The sequence below is a fragment of the Anas acuta genome, chromosome 1 (genome assembly GCF_963932015.1).
Source record: "Anas acuta chromosome 1, bAnaAcu1.1, whole genome shotgun sequence".
Classification (NCBI taxonomy): Eukaryota; Metazoa; Chordata; class Aves; order Anseriformes; family Anatidae; genus Anas; species Anas acuta.
Window position 1 is genome coordinate 149043250 of NC_088979.1, and position 18524 is coordinate 149061773.

The 18524-nt window shown below is 42.8% G+C and overlaps 1 protein-coding gene across 2 annotated transcripts in view; it reads right to left on the bottom strand.

The window, feature by feature from the left end:
• The window catches only part of SYN3 (synapsin III), a 190697-nt gene that overhangs the window by 133168 nt on the left and 39005 nt on the right, over positions 1–18524 (bottom strand). For both annotated transcript variants that reach the window (XR_011090638.1, XM_068664884.1), the window contains exon 4: positions 12036–12127. Coding sequence is in view for 1 of the 2 variants with exons in the window: in XM_068664884.1 (XP_068520985.1) it covers positions 12036–12127 (92 nt within the window). In the remaining variant the exon portion in view is untranslated. The remainder of the gene's footprint in view (positions 1–12035; positions 12128–18524) is intronic.

The window sequence follows — 18524 nt, forward strand, 5'->3', positions numbered from 1 at the left end:
AGAAAAGTGAGGCCCTTTCTAGGTAAGCCAAGAGGCGACGGGTTAGCTTGCAAACAGCCAGATCTCATTCCTTGGTGATGCTGTGCCTTTGGAGCCCTTCAGAAATCTCTGGAAACAGCAGTTGGAAAGAAACTGTTTCCAAAATGGAGCTCAGCAGTTCATTCTTGAAGGCACAGAAGGGGCTTTTCCACTGAAATGGGGGATTACTTTATACTTTAACAAAGGTTGCATCAAGGACATTGGAAAAATTTCCATGCTGTATTAAAGTTTTTCAGAGAAATGAGCTCTGTAACCAGGTCCCATTACCTCACTACCCTCGAACATTTTCCTTGCTAAGAGACTATAATTTCAATCCTTCGGATATATGAGCTGGGTTTATAGCCCCTATTTATATTTCCATCATTCTGGCAAGGAAATCGGAGATGGTAAGTCTGGGCCAGATTGTGGCAACAAACACTGTATACAGAACCCAGAGCCGCTTTGTTGTTTTAGAGCTGTTCATTTTGCTTGTTGGCCTTGGGCTTTTGTTCTTGCTCTAGACATGGCGAGGCACATGCTCTGCTTTTGTGATGCAAGACGCCAATGTTTGGAAATGTTGTGATTCCCTCCCATGGAGTATTTTTAAACCCAGGCGTGTTCCCTAATGTACTTGGCACCAAAGGTGGTGCTTTCCTCCAGCAGCGAGATGCATAATGAGCATCGGGAGGGCTGCGCTATCACTGTGTGGCTGATTTATGGACCTCCCTGGTGTCAATGGGGGTGAAGCAAGCAGTGACCCCCTGCTGAGAAACAGCAAATAAATGCAAATCTTGGAAAGCTTTAACTCCTCCATTCTGCTGGACTTGCCATGTAGAAAGCAGCCCAGAGGCAGGCACAGGTCCTCAGGAAGGGTTCATCAGCTTCCTATGACCGGGACTCCATGTCTCCACTGATTCACTAAACAGTTGTGGGGTCTGTGGGGGTCAGGAGCTTCAGGCACATTCCTCCTTCATACTGCTTGCAGAGCACATGAAGAAGGAACTGATCTCTCTTATGGCTCGTCTTCCCCCAGACTGACTTAGGGAACAGCTCTTACTGGGGCCTCAGAGCTAATGGTTGAGACCAGTGCTCTGGTATCCCTGGAGGAAGCTGCTGGTTTTGCCCTTTAGCAACTCCCTGACACAAGGGTGGGCTTGAGGTGCCGCAGTGGGGAGGAGGCATGAGAGTAAGTGTAGCCAGCTGGGGGGAGGACAAGCAGTGGCTGGGAAGCTGCCTTCTGCAGCTTTAGCTCTGACAGCCAAAAGTTTAGAAAAAAAAGCTCTTGTCTTTTCAGATCCTGGCAAAGGAAGAGTTTTTCAGCTTGGAAGACAGACACAAGAATACAGAATAAATGTAGAAAAGCCTATTCTCAAAGTCTGCATCATGTAGGAAGGCAGGGCACTCTCTCACGCAGGAGATGAAGAGTGAATCTCTACAGTGAAGGTGGTCACTGAATCTCTCTTTTGCACTGTGGGACAATGATGATGTTCCCATGGATACTGAGAACAAGGCAGAGGAGTGCAGGGCCTGGGACTAGCTGCGAATAAACATCAGCCAGAGAGCCTTGGGTTCTGTGAGGCGTCTGTAAAGGAGAAGCTGAGTCCAGTGGCAAAATGTGAGACGAGGGGCTAGAAAAGGTTGCAGACAGTAAAAGCAACATGAATGATCATGGTGGGAGTGGCAGTGTGAAAGCTGAGTAACTGGGACTACAAGTGAAGTGAAGAGAGAAGAGCTTAATTGTTTCACACAAGAGGATTCATACTTTTTTTTTTGGTGGAAGATTACTTTTGCGAGCTACCCCTTATTCTTGGAGTGTAAATCTTTAAATAGCAAGCCTTGGATTTGGGTTAACCAGTAATATAACTGCTTTCTTTTCCTAGTTTAACACAACACAATAGCATCTCACACGAAAGAAAGTTCAAAACCTTGGCAGAGAGACAGGTTCGGCAGAAGTCCCACAGTTGAAACACCACTGCCAAAGCCATTGGGTGAGCCAAACTCAGCAGCTCAGGTCCTAAGCACCCCAGTCTGGCAGGACTAAGAGTGCAATGGCAGGAGCACGAGCCCATCATATTCCATAGATCTGTCCAGCCAGCATTTAGATGATCATGGATGGTCCCGAATAAAACGGTATCTAGACTCCTGCTAAAGATAGTTCACAGAAATAGATTTGGTCACAGGAAGAATACAAGGGAGACTAGTGGGCTTCAAACACATAATAGACAGGGAGATGGCATAGGTAAATGGAACCGAAAGTAGAACACACTTAAAACATGTTGCTTATGAGCTGTGCTCTGCATGTTGGTGCAGTGCCTGGGCTGCACGACAGACACCTATCTGAAGTCAGAAATCTTCCTTAGTGTGACAGATGGATGGATGAAGCTTTCAGGAGAAAGTTGGAGCCTACCTTTGGCCACCACCCTTTTACAGAAGCCCCTTCTCAGACCTTGAGGGCTGTGTTTTCATTTTCTCCTAGCACTTTTGGTTTTAGTTTGGCTCCTAGCACTTTCCAGCAAAATAAAGGCCACTAAAATGTCTGTTACTCATTCCCAGAGTGAATAAAAAAAACTTGAAAAGGTACAAGAATCCTTTCTTAAAAATACTGATAATAATAAAACAATAACAATCGGGAGACTGGAAAAGTTTAATTTTCAGACTGAAATAACTGGTGAGATCGTGTTTTCCTCTGGAATGGAAAAGAACATTCCTTGCAGCTCACGTGGCCACAGGCTCTGGCAGATGGCACAGCCACAGCAGCAGAAGCCCTTCAATGCTCTAAGTAGTGCATGACAGGATTGGCCACCCCATGGTGAAGCAGCCCCTATGGGTGCCCATGGCTTGCTCTTCCTTTACAGTAGTTGCCATCTTGTCCCAGAAGCTAGCCACAGCTCATAGCAGCTGCTCAGCCTACCCTGGGAACTTGATAATGGCTATCAATTACCAGAGTCAGCCGCCCCTGGGTGATGACAACTGTCTGGCAGGGAAGATGCTGGTACTCCCAGTCCTGAGCCTGGACTCTGATGCAGGATTCTTGTTTGCATTTAACAAGCTCTTTTTCAACTTGTTCCAATGTACTTTGAGGTTTCTTTCTCTCTTAGTGGTAAAACTGGATGTGACACCAACCTAAGTATAAAGCCTGGATCCCAAATACCTAATATTTTAAAGGAAGGAAGAGATCTGACCACAGAATATAAATTCTTAGATTGGACCCATCTGCTCTTAAATCTGTGACAACATTAGCAGTTTTGGAAACAGTATTGTCAGAAATGAGGGAATATAAAACAATTTAAGAGATTGCTGATGTTAGCTATGGAAGCTAAACAACCCAGGAGCAGCAGTAGGTATCCTGGTGACCCCATATCTAACTTCTCTAATGATAAAAGGAGAATCAACCCAGAAAAGATCATCAATAACATTTCTCTCTGGAAAACAGGTCCCTGGCCACTGTGAATGGATGGAGAAGAGATGATGACAGCAATTCCTGCTGGGAGGTTTCATGCCTTAAAGAGATCTCCTGTTTCTTATTTCTGATTATAGACATGACTCTGGCTTGCTTCCTGGCCCTTCAGCTGTTCTCACTGAAGCAGAAATGGCTTCATGGGCATGAAGAAAGAACACACAAGAATAGATTATGTTGTCAAAATACCCTTTAATAATCCCTTCCATCTCCCACTGTGTATAATCACCTGCAGCTGACTCAGATACCTTAGTACCGTGATGAGCTCAGAGCACTTTTTGCCTGTGCTATGGGAGGAAGATGGGCTGTCCTGCTCTCTTTCTTAAAGACTGCCCATCTTGAAAGGCACTTGGCCCTTCATGTCAATAAGAAAAGATCCTCCTCGGACACTGAAGAAGAACATCTTCACCTCAGGGCCTGCCATTTCTCCATTATTCAAGGAGCCTTTCCTCAGAAAACACTTCCAACTGCGCAACACATTTTTGACTAAGCAGTTCGCTTCCACAACCTCTCCTATCTGCTTGGCATGCCATGGAGAGGAAGAAAAGCACATAATTATGCAATATGATACAACCTTTGCATTACTGGGAGTTAATGGAGCCTTCAGGCAAGCTTCTGAGGCACAAGTCCAAACCATAAGTGGTTGCGTCTACCTGAGAAGTACAATAATCCCTCCAACTATGCACTGCCTCAGGTGTCTGAAGGCTAATCAAAAATGACATTTACAAATAGGAACAAGTTATTTTTTGAACTTTACCTGTACATTAATGGTATTATTATTAAGTTACTGAAATGCAATAAGAAATCTATGACATTTTCACTTATGATTATGTTAGATTTCGTGTTCTGTTGGATGTCACGCTAACACGGGTAATTTACAAAGAAAAAAAATCTCTTTCAGTCAAAACCTCATGTCATTTTCCACAGAAAGAAGTAAACCTTGCTGTGGTTATTCAAAGAAATAATGAACGTAAGCTCAGGCAGAGCTGGCTCTTGAGAAACAAGAAAGCAACATAGAACGGAGAAAAACATGACTGTACTGGGCTGGGGGAGAGGAGCAGGGTGTCTTTTGGGACACTAATAGAGAAACACCTGAGGAAATACCACGGGGTGTGAGGGAGATTGGTGTAGCAAAAGCAGCAGGAAACAGGAATCATGGTAATCATGGTTGCAGTAGGACCAGTACCTCTATATATAGAGGAGGACACCTTGGAAGATGCTCTGATTTGCTTCTCGGCGCTAGACCAATGAGCCATAAAATCCCGTCATACACTCTCTGATCTGCACTGTGGCAGTCTCTGAAGTCTGTTATGTGTTTTCCTTGTAAACTGACTGACCTTGACAAGGAAAAGCATGTGGACCCTGATGATATCTCAAAGAAATAACAACCACACCTGCCAACAGCAGCTTGCCTTCAAAACACTTGTGCACCACAGATTTCACAGAAGGTGATCTGAATACCTTCCAAGAACATAAAATAAAGTCACAGTGTTATTTAGGTCAGAGAGGGCCTCTGAAGAGCATTTGATACAACACCCTTCTCATTGCAGGGCAAATTACAAAATTACGTTATGTTGACTGGGGTCTTGTTCAGCCAAATTTCGAATATTCCCAAGGATGAAGATCCCCTAGCCTCTCTGGGCACTTGTTCCAGTATTTGACCAATAATCCTGGTGGCCTTTCACTCAACACATTCCAGTCTGTCAATGTCTTTTTTATACTGGGGGAGCTCACAGCTGGGCACAGTACTCCAGATGTGAATAATGTCTCGTTAGCTACAGCCTTGCTAATGCCGCCCATTGAACCAGTGCTTGGGCTTCCTCACCACAAGGGCACACAAGAAGGACCACCAGGTCCTTTTCTCAGAGCTGTTTTCTCTCCAGCTTCTCTCCAGCAGTGCTGGTCTGTGGGGTTATTCTTCCCTCTGTGAAGGACTTTGTGATTGTCCTTATTGACCTTCATGAAGTTCGTGTTGGTGCATTTTCCCAGCTGTTGAGGTCCCTCCAAATGGCAGCTCTGCCTTTTGGCATATCTACCACTCCACACCCTCCAACTTGTTACTACCCATGTGCTTGCTGAGGCTACAGTCTGTTCCAGTAGCAGACCATTAATGAGGACCCACCTTGACCAGTAAAGTACAGGTGCAGCATGATTTGGCCCTTCACTTCTCCATTGTGTTGCTCCCTGGATGAAGATAAAGCCTTACTAAAAACCCATGTGGAAAGGAGACAAATTAAGTCAGGAAAGGGGAAAAAAAAAAAAAGCCGATCAAGACTGAAACAATCCACAACAGTCTTTAATCATTCTTGCATTCAGTCCTGGATTAACTAATTAATGAGTGCTTCAGGCCCTGGCAGCACATTTCTTATCGGAAAGAATTACTGCAGATGTAAAAGGGGCCAGGGAATGGTTTAGTCTCGGTGATGCTCCCCACCCTCGTCTGCTCAGAGTGACTTTTGCTTTCTGCAGCTGCCTGCACGCCAAATGTTTTCCCAATAACTGTCAGCATCTTGCCTGCATGTCGGCTGGGCGTCAGCTGCTGGGGAGGTGAAGGGGGACATTATTCATCTGGGAGATCAGTAAGCCCCGATGAGAGAAGCAGGCCTCCAAGCAGCTGTTTAACAGCAGGAGCTGAGATGGAAGCAACTGAGAATAAAGAAATAAATAAGCATGCCCCAACTTCTCTGCCTTTTTCAGCTCCAGCTCAGAAAAGTGGGACAGGATGGTAAGGAAGAGGGAGAAATTAGTGGAAGATGAAGGTAAATTGTCACCCACATGGGAATCACTTGCTGGAGGTGTTGAATTGCTTCATGTGTAACTGCAGCTTGCCAGGATCTACCCTGTCTGACACCTTGTCCCAGTCTGATATCTCTGAAGGGTATTTAGGCAAGGGAAGAGGACGTTTGACACTTTGGTGCTTTGTCTACGGTGCACTTTAAAAGCTCACACAAGGCTACACGCACTTCTCCACTGCAGTACAGATTGCCATGCCACCAATATAAAAATGTTGCCCAAATGTTGCTCAGTGTTAAATACATAGCACATATTGTCCTATACAGCGTGCCAAATCCTGTGAATCTTGGGAGAGCTATAGGCACAATATATTTTTCCATCTGGTTTCTAGGAATCTAAACTCTCCCAAACAAATTCCCCCATGTTTTTCAGATTTTTGGTTTGAAAGCAAAAAAAAAAAAAAAAAAAAAAAAAAAAATCTAAAAAATATCCCAAATTAAATAAAGAGTTAAATTTAAGAACATATAGGCTAGACAGAGCCTAGGGTTCCTCTTTGACAAAAACTTGCTGGAAGGCAAGAAGTTGGATGGCGACCTACTGCCTGCTGATACACCCTTCATCAGTGTCCAACACCGGCAGATATTCCCTGGACATTCTCCCTGTAGAAGAACTGTAAGGAAGCACCATCTCTTGGGATTGAATACTCTTCAAGGGACAAGAAAACATCCACCTCCTAGCAATGCACAGCTACTGTGTGGTGAGAAAGCATGGCCTCTGTAGGCTAGAAAACCCACACACATCTTGCAGGGAGCTGCTTATCAAACCTACTGGGATAGGAGAAGGTGCATTGGGAAGGGGACAGAATCCTTGGCAAGCTTTGAAGAGCCTTGTATCTTGGATTTTATTTATTCTTTAACCAGAGTACAAGTCTCCTGGGCTCTGCAAGCTCTGAATAGCAAGAAAATGCCTGCTGACAGGGTGGCCAGTTTCCTCCTTGCTTCCTCCATGCAAAAGGATTTGCCTCCTCAGGCTATGATTGTGCAAAAATACCTTTTGAGAAAATAGCATTTCAGGTACTGGTCTATGTGGGATGGTCATTCAACAGGCAGCTGTCCTGTTATCAGAGCACAGAGCTTAGTATGAGTGCTGAATCAGCTGGAAGCAATGGGAAAGTCAGTGTTAATTAAAGGAGTGAATGGGCTTGCATGGAGGACACAGAGTTCAAGACCACACCACAGCTACAAGTGACATGGGCATAGCACCTGTGGTAAGCTGAGTGAGACACGCATGTCCTTACACAGACCAGCCAAATTCGGGCAAGGCCTGGAGGACTAAATGCTGCAACCATGGCAGGGATCCTTCCCACAGAAAGGGTTTGTCCCACATTCTCTGCTCCTCTCTGCCTTGCTGTCAGTTTTGTCACTCCTCCCCACTTGCCGGGGCTGTTGTTCCACACAAGGTCCTCCTCTTTCAGCCCCTGGGCATCTCCTGGTCCATCAGCTGTTGCTTGTGCTGTGGTAGTACAGTGAGGTCTGCACCAGGACATTATGGTGGTAGGACCCATGCAAACACACCAAAATGTGCTTTTTGCCCTGGGTGATCAGTCCCAATGGCAAAAAAGCCAACTCAACGGGGAGACAGGAGATGAGAGCAGTCTGTTGCATGATTAATTTATATCCTCAAAAGTCTGAAATGCTCCCAGAAACATTAGTATTCCTTATGTAAGAAAGCTGTCCAGATTTTCAACATATCCCTGTCTTATTCCCACATCTACTGGAATTAATAGCTGAAGGCTTGTAAAGCCCAAAAGGCAAACAGAGGACTGCATTTAATCTAATGCAGAGGCTGAGATCATAGTTTGGGAGTCTAAGCGTTGTCAGAAGCAGAGACAGCCCAAATTCTCATTTATACTGGGACACTTTTATAATATCCTGAAAGCATAAATGCACCTCAGAATAGGTGCCATGCCAACACTGACAGCCTGTTTTCACTGTGGGAAATGTTAGTAATGTTAGTAAATGTTAGCCCTTCAGAGAAATGAAGAACAAGTGGAAATAAAAATCCCATTCCTTACATCTAAACCCAGTAGAGGTGACACAGCCCAAGAGGTTCCTAAGGTAAATTAGACTCCAGACAGTTCTGTATATCTGTGTGCATGTGTATATTTCTGTAGACCTGTAAAAAAGGAAGCTGCAGATGCCCTGGAAGAATGATGAAAAATTCACCGAAGTGATTTAAAAGTAAGCATCACTCATGCTTGTTTATTTTATTTTATTTTATTTTATTTTATTTTATTTTATTTTATTTTATTTTATTTTATTTTATTTTATTTTATTTTATTTTATTTTATTATATTATATATATATATATTTTTTTTTTTTTTTCACACTGCTTAATTGCTCCACAATGGCCTATTCATTGCACCCAGATATGATACCACTTCTCTGTTGAAGTGGTCACCCTGTCTAAGTCAGTGAGGGATTGATCCTCCGGGATGCATAAGTGCCATCTCCTGTTTCCTATATTTAAGATTTCAGTGAGGACGCTGTAGTGCCAACTGTATCCAAAGAAGTGCTGGGGTAACAAGGACCAGTGCATAGTAAGTTTTGTTACTGCAAAATTACACATTGGGAGCTACACTTGTATTAAAATCAGGCAAGAAAAGTAATTCCTGCCATTCCTACCTTCAGTTATACTGTGTGTTAACCTTTAAGCAACTACTTGTTTAAAGATATACAGGCTAGAAGTCATGGAGATCTGTATACCAAGTTTCTTGCTTTCTTTAGTTAACAATAATTCTTCCAAAGCTCTTTTTTTTTTTTTTTCTTCAAAATTTTCCAAGGCAAGTGGCAAATGGAGAGCTTCAAGGACTGTTGTATGTTCTCATTCATGGCAGAATTTAATAAGTTAATAATTCAGTTAACATTATATAAGACTGGAGAGAATATCCTAGTGATTGATTTATTACTATTATTACTATTATTATTAATATTGATAACAAAAGTGTTTATCATGTCATTGGTTTAAAATCCACTGGCCTGTAGTGCATTCACTGTTTTTAGACCAACCCACCACACTGTTGCCTTTGCTTTGAAGAGGAATGTGAAGAAGGCAGGTTTCCTGCAGGGGGAGAATCCTAAATGTGTGTGTTAGCAAGACACTGCCATGTTACCTTCCTGTAACTTGTAGGTGGGATTTCCATGGGCTCAGGGTGCTCAAAAAACACCATGAGTACAATATCTCACCAGCCAGGAACATTCTGACTTGTGACTGAATATCTTGCTTAATAATTAGCAGAGGCCCTATAAGTGATGGAAAAAAAGATGTGTATGACCAAAATACAGCACCAAGAACACTTCCTTGGTGGCCTCAGTCTGTGTTCACCAAGGCTGAAGGATTGCATCCAAGTCAAAAGATTTGGTATCCTATAAATATTAGTCTCTTGTTTCAATTTTTGTTCATTCTAATTTATTAAAGTTTACTGTTCTTACTATTTTTACTACTGTCATAATTATCAGTATTGATAAATCTCTTTTCCAAAATTCTTCCATTACTTTTGTGGTTCTCAGGCCCTGGGACCTTCCTGTTCCTGAAGTACAAACAGCTCTTAACTGAGCAGCCTCTGAGTGCGTTGGGCAGCAGAAATTCCTTTCCTGTTTCTCTCAAGGCCTTCTTGGTTCCTTCAATAGTATTTGCTGAGGACAATAGCTTGGAACCACTCATTTATTCCTATGATGTTACATCCTTTTCAGTCCTTCCCCTTTTCTCGCTCGTCCCTGACTAGCACCACATTCACATTGGAGGGGTTGGTGCACATGGGTGAGCTTCTGGCCAGGGAGAGCATCTTTGTGGGCAGGATGAGGGGGGTTTGACTGGAGTAGGAAGCAAGCTGCACCCAGGTGGTTGCACCCTGGTGTGTGCAACTCTCTGTGCTCTCACTGGGTAACAATGTCGACCATAGCTTGGCGTGTTGACAAGCATTATGCATCTCTACACTAGCAGAGGCAAATCCACCTCCTCCATAAGCATACATAGATGAAAACACAGAGAGTTGAACTACTGCCACTTGTAAAAACATATGCATTTTCATATATAAATACATATTTCATATATAAATAGCCTCATGAGGCCAGTCTTGGTGCATTTGTATATACCACAAGCAGAAACATGAATGCTATGCCACAGACACTCCTGTGAAATAAATTTTGTCTTCAGTTTCAGTTTAATAGCTGATGAGCTTTCTGCCAGACGTATGAATGGCTTTGAGAGGAAAAGCATGGGAAGGAAAATGAAGATGTGATCAACCTAGGAAATGGTTCTTGGGAAGCCTTCCAGCGTTGTGAGCAAGTGAACACAAGAGCAGATTAGTGCGGTGCGCTGTCTGATGGATGCTCCAGTGGTAGGTTCACAGGACGTATGCTGTCTTTCACTGAGAAACAGACATTCACGGGACGAAAGAAAGCAAATGGATATAACAGACTCAACCTTTAAAGTTTTTAGCAGAGACTCGTGAAATTGTACTAAAGAACGGAGACTTGCGGACATACTAAGAGATGTCAAGACCTGAAATGAATTGATGGACCACAGTCACAGCTAACTGACAGTGACAAGTGTTGTTTTGGACTGTTTGGGCTGGAAATGACGTCCTCAGAAATTAAACTGAGCACAGCACTGTCAGAATCACCATTTTTCAGCTGCTCTAATAATCCCTTTCAAAAATCTCCCTGCATGGTATAACACATATCCGCATTTCTGTTTCCGAACAAGAAGCAAACAGACAAAAGAGTAATTAAATGTGTGAAAAATATTAAACTTCAAAATGTTGTATACACTAAAAAGGACAAAGGAATTGGTACAGAAAGAAGTATGAAGACTAGGAAATGGATTGGGAATAACAATGAGATTTCTACATGAAAAAGGAAAAGCTTTTGTTTCAAAGATGAAATACAGAGTTGAAAATTGTAATGACAGAAACTAATAAAGATACAGCCTGGGGTGGAAAGTAATTTCAGGGCTATGTAAACAGACACATTTTAACATCATACACCGATATGACAACCTACATTGCACTTTGTATAGCATTAAGTCCAAACTGTGGGCACTCTGGTGTCAGAAAGAAGGGAAACAATGCTTTTGGAAAGTGAATTGAATGTGTGATTGGGGAAGCATTGCTTAGGAAGAGTCTTTGTTTGCAATGACTGCAATTACAAAGTAATTCCAGCAGGGACAGAAATCCCCACCAAAGAGAGTTATGGTATTAACCTGAGAGATATACCACAGACCAAGGAAAGAGGAAGAAAGAGGACTGAAGCAAGAGGAATCTCAGTCAAAAAAAGGTGAGATTTTTTTTAATTATTATTATTATTTTTTTTAAAAGGAATATATTTATGGAGGGGCTTTGTGGCTATTGCAATGATAGTCTGCCAGAGTCAGGACCTAACACAGGTAGGCTAATGAATGCAAACCTCTGTTTACAATGAAGGTTAGTTCGTTGACATGCTAGGAGAGAAAAAAATCAAGGGAAAGGAAGATCCATTGTCTGTCCCTTTATTAGGAGGTCTATGGCTAAAAAGAACCTAAAAAGGAGGCACTTGTGGTTGCATAAAGGGTCTGAACTGGAAGTTATGACTGTATGGCATAATGTGCAATTGAGACCTGATACAAAACCACCAGAGTCAGGTCAGTCTTTCCACCCATTTTGGGAAACTTTGAAATCATCAGGTCTGTGTTGCTCTACTTCAGATACTGCCCAGACCCTGAGGTCATCCTGTTTGCTCCCAGATCTCCCCAGAAAGACTGATTATAAAGAAAAACTGGCACTCCTCACCTTACCACCTTGGTGCCGTTCCTCATGACCTGCATGTCCACCATGCAGCCACCAGTGACATATGCAGCCAGGTTCAGCTCAGAGAACTCAGCCTGGAGTGGAGCAAAAGGACAGAGCGTTACTCAAGGACAGCAGAGACATAAACACATGAACACAGACACAGAATTGTCTTCAGATGGAATTTGCCTTTCCATTATTATTATTATTATTATTTTTCAGTGAGGCAATGGGAGATCCTGTTACAGCTGATTTGCCCCAGAGAGGCTGCAGAAGTATTTATGGTCCCACACTTGGGTGTACAAACTTACAGGATTAGGCTTATTGCAGTAATAAGTACTGAAGGAATTAAGAATGAGCAAGATGAAAAACACATACAGGAAAGAATAATAATAATAAAAAGAGGTAAGGTCATTTGAATTCAAATTCCAAGTTTCCACTTGGAAACATTCATTTAGAATTATGTCTGAGTTGGCTGTCACGCCACTGGCCAGCCATAAACCTAATACAAAAGGTTTAAACCTCCATAAATAGCTAAAAGGCCTCATTATGCTATAGGAAAGTGATAAGCAGAGGCACCCACCTAATTCGGTTTACTTGTTAAGATTTTAACTATTAAAGGGTTAGCGAAGCTGGGCAGACTATTAATGGTACTACACAGTTATTAAAACACTTTATCTTCTAAAAGAGGTGCAACTTACGAGTCTGGAAAGGTTGTCAGGGAATGTTTAAGCTGTGGGGAGCAGAAGGTAAATGTGCACTGAGTGATTCTGGCTGCATAGAGTGTCAGTGAAGGTTAAGACACAAATCACAGCGATTAACGGGGCGAGAGGTGTGACAATCCTGTGGTGTGGCAGCTGACTGTGCTCCGGGCAGGCAGCAGTGCCAGCAGGACTTGGTGAGCCCAAGCCACTCAGAGCAGGAGGAGGATGTTGGGATTGGCTGATTTGCACCAAACTCAGGCTCCAAACCCTAAACTTGTCTTTTACGAGCCAGTGAGTAGACCTCAGGCTATCTTAACCTATTCATATATGGTGCCTTTTGTTGGACTGTGCAGTCTTGCTTTCCAGTTAAATTCTATGGATTCAGAATCCTGTATTAAATTATTGGGTTTGCCTGCTCAAGATGAGATTTGCCTGTATATATAAATAATCAGCTTTCAGTTTTTCAGACAAAAAAATCTGTCTTCTCCCTTTCAACAGCTTTTTTAATCCTGCCTGTTAATATGTTTCTTTCAGAGGTAGTATGGTGGAGACTGGGCAGCAGTAAAATCATCTCCTAACCACTGGCTACCTAATATCAGAGCACTTAGATGGTGTTGCTTATTGTGATTTTATTATGATGATTGTAGTATTTAATGTTTGGATATTTCTACTAGATGGAACTGGAAGATAGTGCCAGGAACAACTTTTACACAGAAAAAAAATACAAAAATAATAAAAAAGAAAAACCATGTTTTTTTCCTCATGGAAAAAACTTGCAGATGGAGACTTAATGCACCTGTAAAGGCTCAGAGGCCAGACGACAAATGAAAAAATAACTTCCAACTTTCTTTTTTTAAAATCCACGTAATTTGAAAGCAATGGCTGTGGACTGTTGACCTGATGATGTAATGGGATTTCATGTCTGCGGCCCTGTGTAAACTTTTCAAAGCAACACCCTTACATGATCTTACATCATTTTAACTCACAATTATAATGGAAGGAAGGGGAAAATTCCTGTTGCCAAGAAGTAAATCCTACTTCAAACACACACACACACACAATGGCAGTGATTCAGGTGACTTGCTGGACTTTTCTTATAAGATTGCATGGTACTGCCACACTGCTCAGGTTAGCTGATCTCCAGTGATCATATTGGATCTGAGAGAAGAAAATCCGTACCTCTAAAAGTCACCTGCATTTAGTATGTTTAAAAAGCTCAATAAAATAAGGAGTGGGAGTTCACCTTGAACAAATTCAGCAAGAAGAGATGCTTTGGGTACCATCAGCAATCTCTCCAGTGGTTCCAAGTGGGACACAGCATACCTGCTTGCTAGCTTTCATGTGTTTGTGAAAGCTTTATGGAATGGGGAGATGAAAGAATGGGTTTTTCACCTCTGTGACTGCAGAGAGGTCCAAGTCAGAGAGCCACTGAACTGGACCTTTGGCTTTTGCAGCTGAGGGAAGCATCATCAGATATGAAATCAGAGCTTTAGCTTTAGGCCTGTATTTTATTTTTATTTTTTTTTAATGCTTTTCTTCCATAATAATTCCATAGTGGGGAGTCCTCATCTGATGGGCTGGCAAGTACAGCTGAATTAAGCCAGCCTGACAGGCATTGCCCAGAGGCGGTCGGACCAAACAAAGCTGTGTTCAGACACCTGACATCCAAACAGGCCTGGGAATCCCCCGAGCTGCTAAGTGCTCCATACCAAACTGCCAGGACCAATTTCAGGCCTGCTAATGTCGAGAGCCAGAAGAAAGGGAGAAATCCCTTGTGGCAACCATTGTCCAGGGCACCCTGGCAAAGAGCGAGGAGAAACAGGGCCTGCGGGACTCTGCAAACCCACAGCATTACCCCAGCCCCAAAACGCCCAGAAATACAACCACAGCTGAGGAAGAGTCCCTAATCTTTCCCTGCCACTTAGCTTTAATGAGCTAAGTCAAGGAGCATTGCTGCTCTCATGTAGCTGCTTTGTCCGATCCGACAGGCTGCAGCGAGCTGGCGCTTGGAAGAAGGCTGAAAACTTCAGTCAGCAGAAATTGTTTCCTGTTGATTTTCCAGTGCTCCCTGTATTTTTGACTTTGTGGGTTTTGTAGCCTGATGATTTCCCTTGGCTGGGCTTTCAAGTCTGAGATCATCTCCAGCCTGCTCTTACCTTGCAGACAAAGAGGCCTTTGAAAGCAGGCTGAGCAGATAGAGTAACAGGTAACTGCACGAACCTGGAGAGCGCAGCTCTCCACTGCCCTGCACAGCAATTTGTGTTAGGACCCATCAAAAATTAGGCAGAAATACGTCACATGGTGTTTTATGCTTGCTTTGCAGATGGTGCCAGTGGCTGCAAAAACATCTAGGGTAAGAGTGAACCACATGTGACAAACGTGACACAGTTCATTTTAAGAATAATTTAATACAGACTGTGGGACTTGTATTCTGAATTTTCATGAGGCCCAGATTTGAGAGGGTGCCCACAAATATTTTGAGGATAGTTATGTTAAAAATGCCTACTATTTCAGGTATTTGGATTCACAAATCTCTCCAGATCATTTGGACTAAATCTTAACCTACTCTCCATTTCTCACATCAGTGTTCCCTAGGTACTCGGTATCTTTCTGTTGAACTATTTTAGGGTTTCTGTTTCTGTTTGCTGAGAATGAAACAAAGAGGATTTTGTCGTTTTAAATTATGCTGTAGTGGAATGTCTGGCCTGACAGCCATATGTTAAAACGCTTCCTGGGAGGCATGTGTTCAGGCTGGATTTAAACCATAAACCAAGTTTCACAGAATAACAGAAGACGGGGGTGGAAGGACTTTAAGACATCAGACAGACCATCTCTCCTTCCTAAGGCAGGATCAGGTCTACCTCTGCCATTGTGTGTAGGTGCTATGTAACTTTTTTTGTATCTTCCATGGTTAAGGAGCCTCCTCAGTCAATCTGTGCTTCAACAACCTTGGAAAGTTTTCCTGATGTCTGACCTAAGTTTCTCCTCTTGCTTTCTAAGCCCATTGCAGAACTTGAAGAATTACTGCTTGAAGACTTACCCTTCCTTCTTCCTTTTTAATATTTATATTTATATTTATATTTTAATTTTAATTTTTAATTTTTAATTTTTAATTTTATTTATTTTATTTTTTATTTTATTTTATTATTTTTTTTCCCTAGAGAAAAAAACAAACATTCCTGTAAGATTCTCTTTTAGGCAATTTCAGCAGTGTTATTGTCACTGGGCTTCACTCTGATGGGGCTGCAATAGTTTTAGGTTGTGACAGCCCAGTCACCATGATCTTTTAGCCGAGACCGGACCATTGCTGAGCAAGATGGAAGGATGAAGCCACTTGCCTTACAAAGGAGACTCCTGCTCAGTCTGGCATTACACTCCAGCCTTCTGCAAGTGAGCAGGGGTCTTCTGAGGAGGCCGCTCTCCCCTCCTCCTCGGGGCAAACTGGAGCTCCACAGTTCCTTTCTCCTTTGTCTCTCCCCTACCCACCAGTTGTGCCCAACCATCCCACAGGCCTGGGAGGGCTGGTTTCCTTTTCCTTTCCTGTGTCACTGAGATGACACTCACTATGCACACCCAAGCTTCTCCTCTTCTCCTCTCTCATCCCTGCTGTGTGTGCACATGCTTGTACACCCATGATCTAGGTCCTGACCTTCCTGTATCCTTTCCAGCATCCTTCCTGCCCCCAGCCTGCTGTTGATGGAGGTCTGGAGCTCTGGGAATGAACTGACATGGAAAGAATGATGTGGGATTTGTTAAATAGTAGGCAGGATCACAAGGGACAGAACCTGAGCAAAGGGACTGCTATTTTTTTTTTTTTTAAACTCCCTCTAGAGCCAGCTCTCCACCTGGAAAGCACCATCCATCTCCCCAGATATTCCCAACATGTCCCTGTGAGACTTTCTATTTCATCTCCCAGTAAACTGTGCTACACAACCAGCCTCTGACCAAGGCTCTCTGCTCATCTAATCTTGCTCTTGCAACTCCTCACCAATTATCACTGTGGGTCTGTTTTGCTCCTCCTTTTCTGTGACACAAAATGCAGTCAGAATAATAGGCTGGTTTGTGTCATGGCTTGGGCACTTGAGATGAAGAATTACTAATGTCTAATCAAATCGCATACATTCCTTAGTGGATTTTATGCTTTAGTTTCTTGGTGGACCTTCCAATACGTATAAGGAAAGAGAAACTTTGGCAGACACCAGACTGCATTCCAGTAACAGCACATTTCACTACAACCATTACAAGCATTTCATGGGGGAGGTAAGCAGTCCCTAATCCCTGCACAGGCAGGAGAGTGAACAAATCATATGGATGTGAACTGGGGGAGGACCAGGGCAGTGTGTACTTGATGCATGAATTAATCACATACATGAAGAATTAGAGATTAAGCAACCCCTGATTCCCAAATCTCTCTGCTGAGACATTGTCCCTTGGAGACAATAGAGAGTTGGGAGGGGGACACTGCTGTGAAGCTCCAAGAACAGCTTCCACTACTGCTCTTTACAAAACCTGAAGCCAGGACGTATGCTCTGCTCCTAGCCCACAGACAGTGCTGGTGCTGATACCTTGACCTGGGAGAGTGCTGGCTGGCACATCAGCTCCAATGGCGTTTGGAATTGTCTCTTAAATTTTCTTTTCAGAAACCATGTGACAGCCTGACAATTGGAGTTCTAGTTAGCAAAACCACATTTCTAAATCTTTTGATCCCAGGAAATAGCTCAAATGCATGAACTCTGAAAGCCTCCAAAAAAACAAATGGAAAATAAAATAATAAAACAAGATTTTAGATATTTACGAAATTCATAATTTTAAGTCATTCTTGCTATTCTTCCAATTTCCTTTATTCATGAATTCTTTTTCATGAATGCTTGTATGTGGAAAAGCTGTGAGGTTTTTGTTGCTGTTCTTGAACTACTTTCTGTATTTTAGTTGGAAAAAAAACAACCCACACCTTAAGCACGTAATGAATAAAAATTATACAGTTATTTGATGAGAGGCTAATTCTCACAGTCACACATGGGCCTATCAGTCTCTACCTTTTGAAAAGACCACTTTATGCCGCACATGAAAATATTGCTTTAGAACAAGAAGCACAATGGAACTGGAAGACATGATTTGTATTACAATTATCTCCTGTGTGAGCCAAGTACAACATTTTTCCTGACAATGCTGCCAATGGAGTCATAATCTATACCACAAGACTTTTCCAGAAGCATGTACATAGGAGTTCACTGAATAATCATTCCCTGAAAATAAACCAGGCAGCGGGGACAAATGAATGAGCTGTGCAAGAAGAATGCATGTCAGACAGAGATGGACCCACCTTGTCAAGGGCAGGAAATGGTGGGAAGAAGACGGCTGGACAAACAACAGGAATCAATATTTTGAGAAACTTTTTGGCCTCACCAAACCTCCTTCACACTTTTCCCCCTTCCACCATCAATTACCTAATGCCAGGAAAGACGTCTCTAAATATATTAAAATGCCTTCAGGAAATATCTAAAAGAAAGGTACCCTCAGGGTCAAGACTCTAAGAAGTGCTGCTTGCTCTTGCCTGCCAGGTCTGTGCTCTCTTCTTTCTCTCACGTGCTCTCTTCAGTCAATGCAAGACACAGAATTGGAGAAAACCACCAGAGCCATAGGGTATGACCCATTGCTGCTGCAGGTACCATGTCATGAAACCCTTTCTTAAATTGGTGTACTTATTAAAAGCAGTAATATCTCCTTCTGCCTCTAGGCAGCATAAACGAACTCGACTCTCTTGGTCCCCTTTCATAACTCAGGTCTC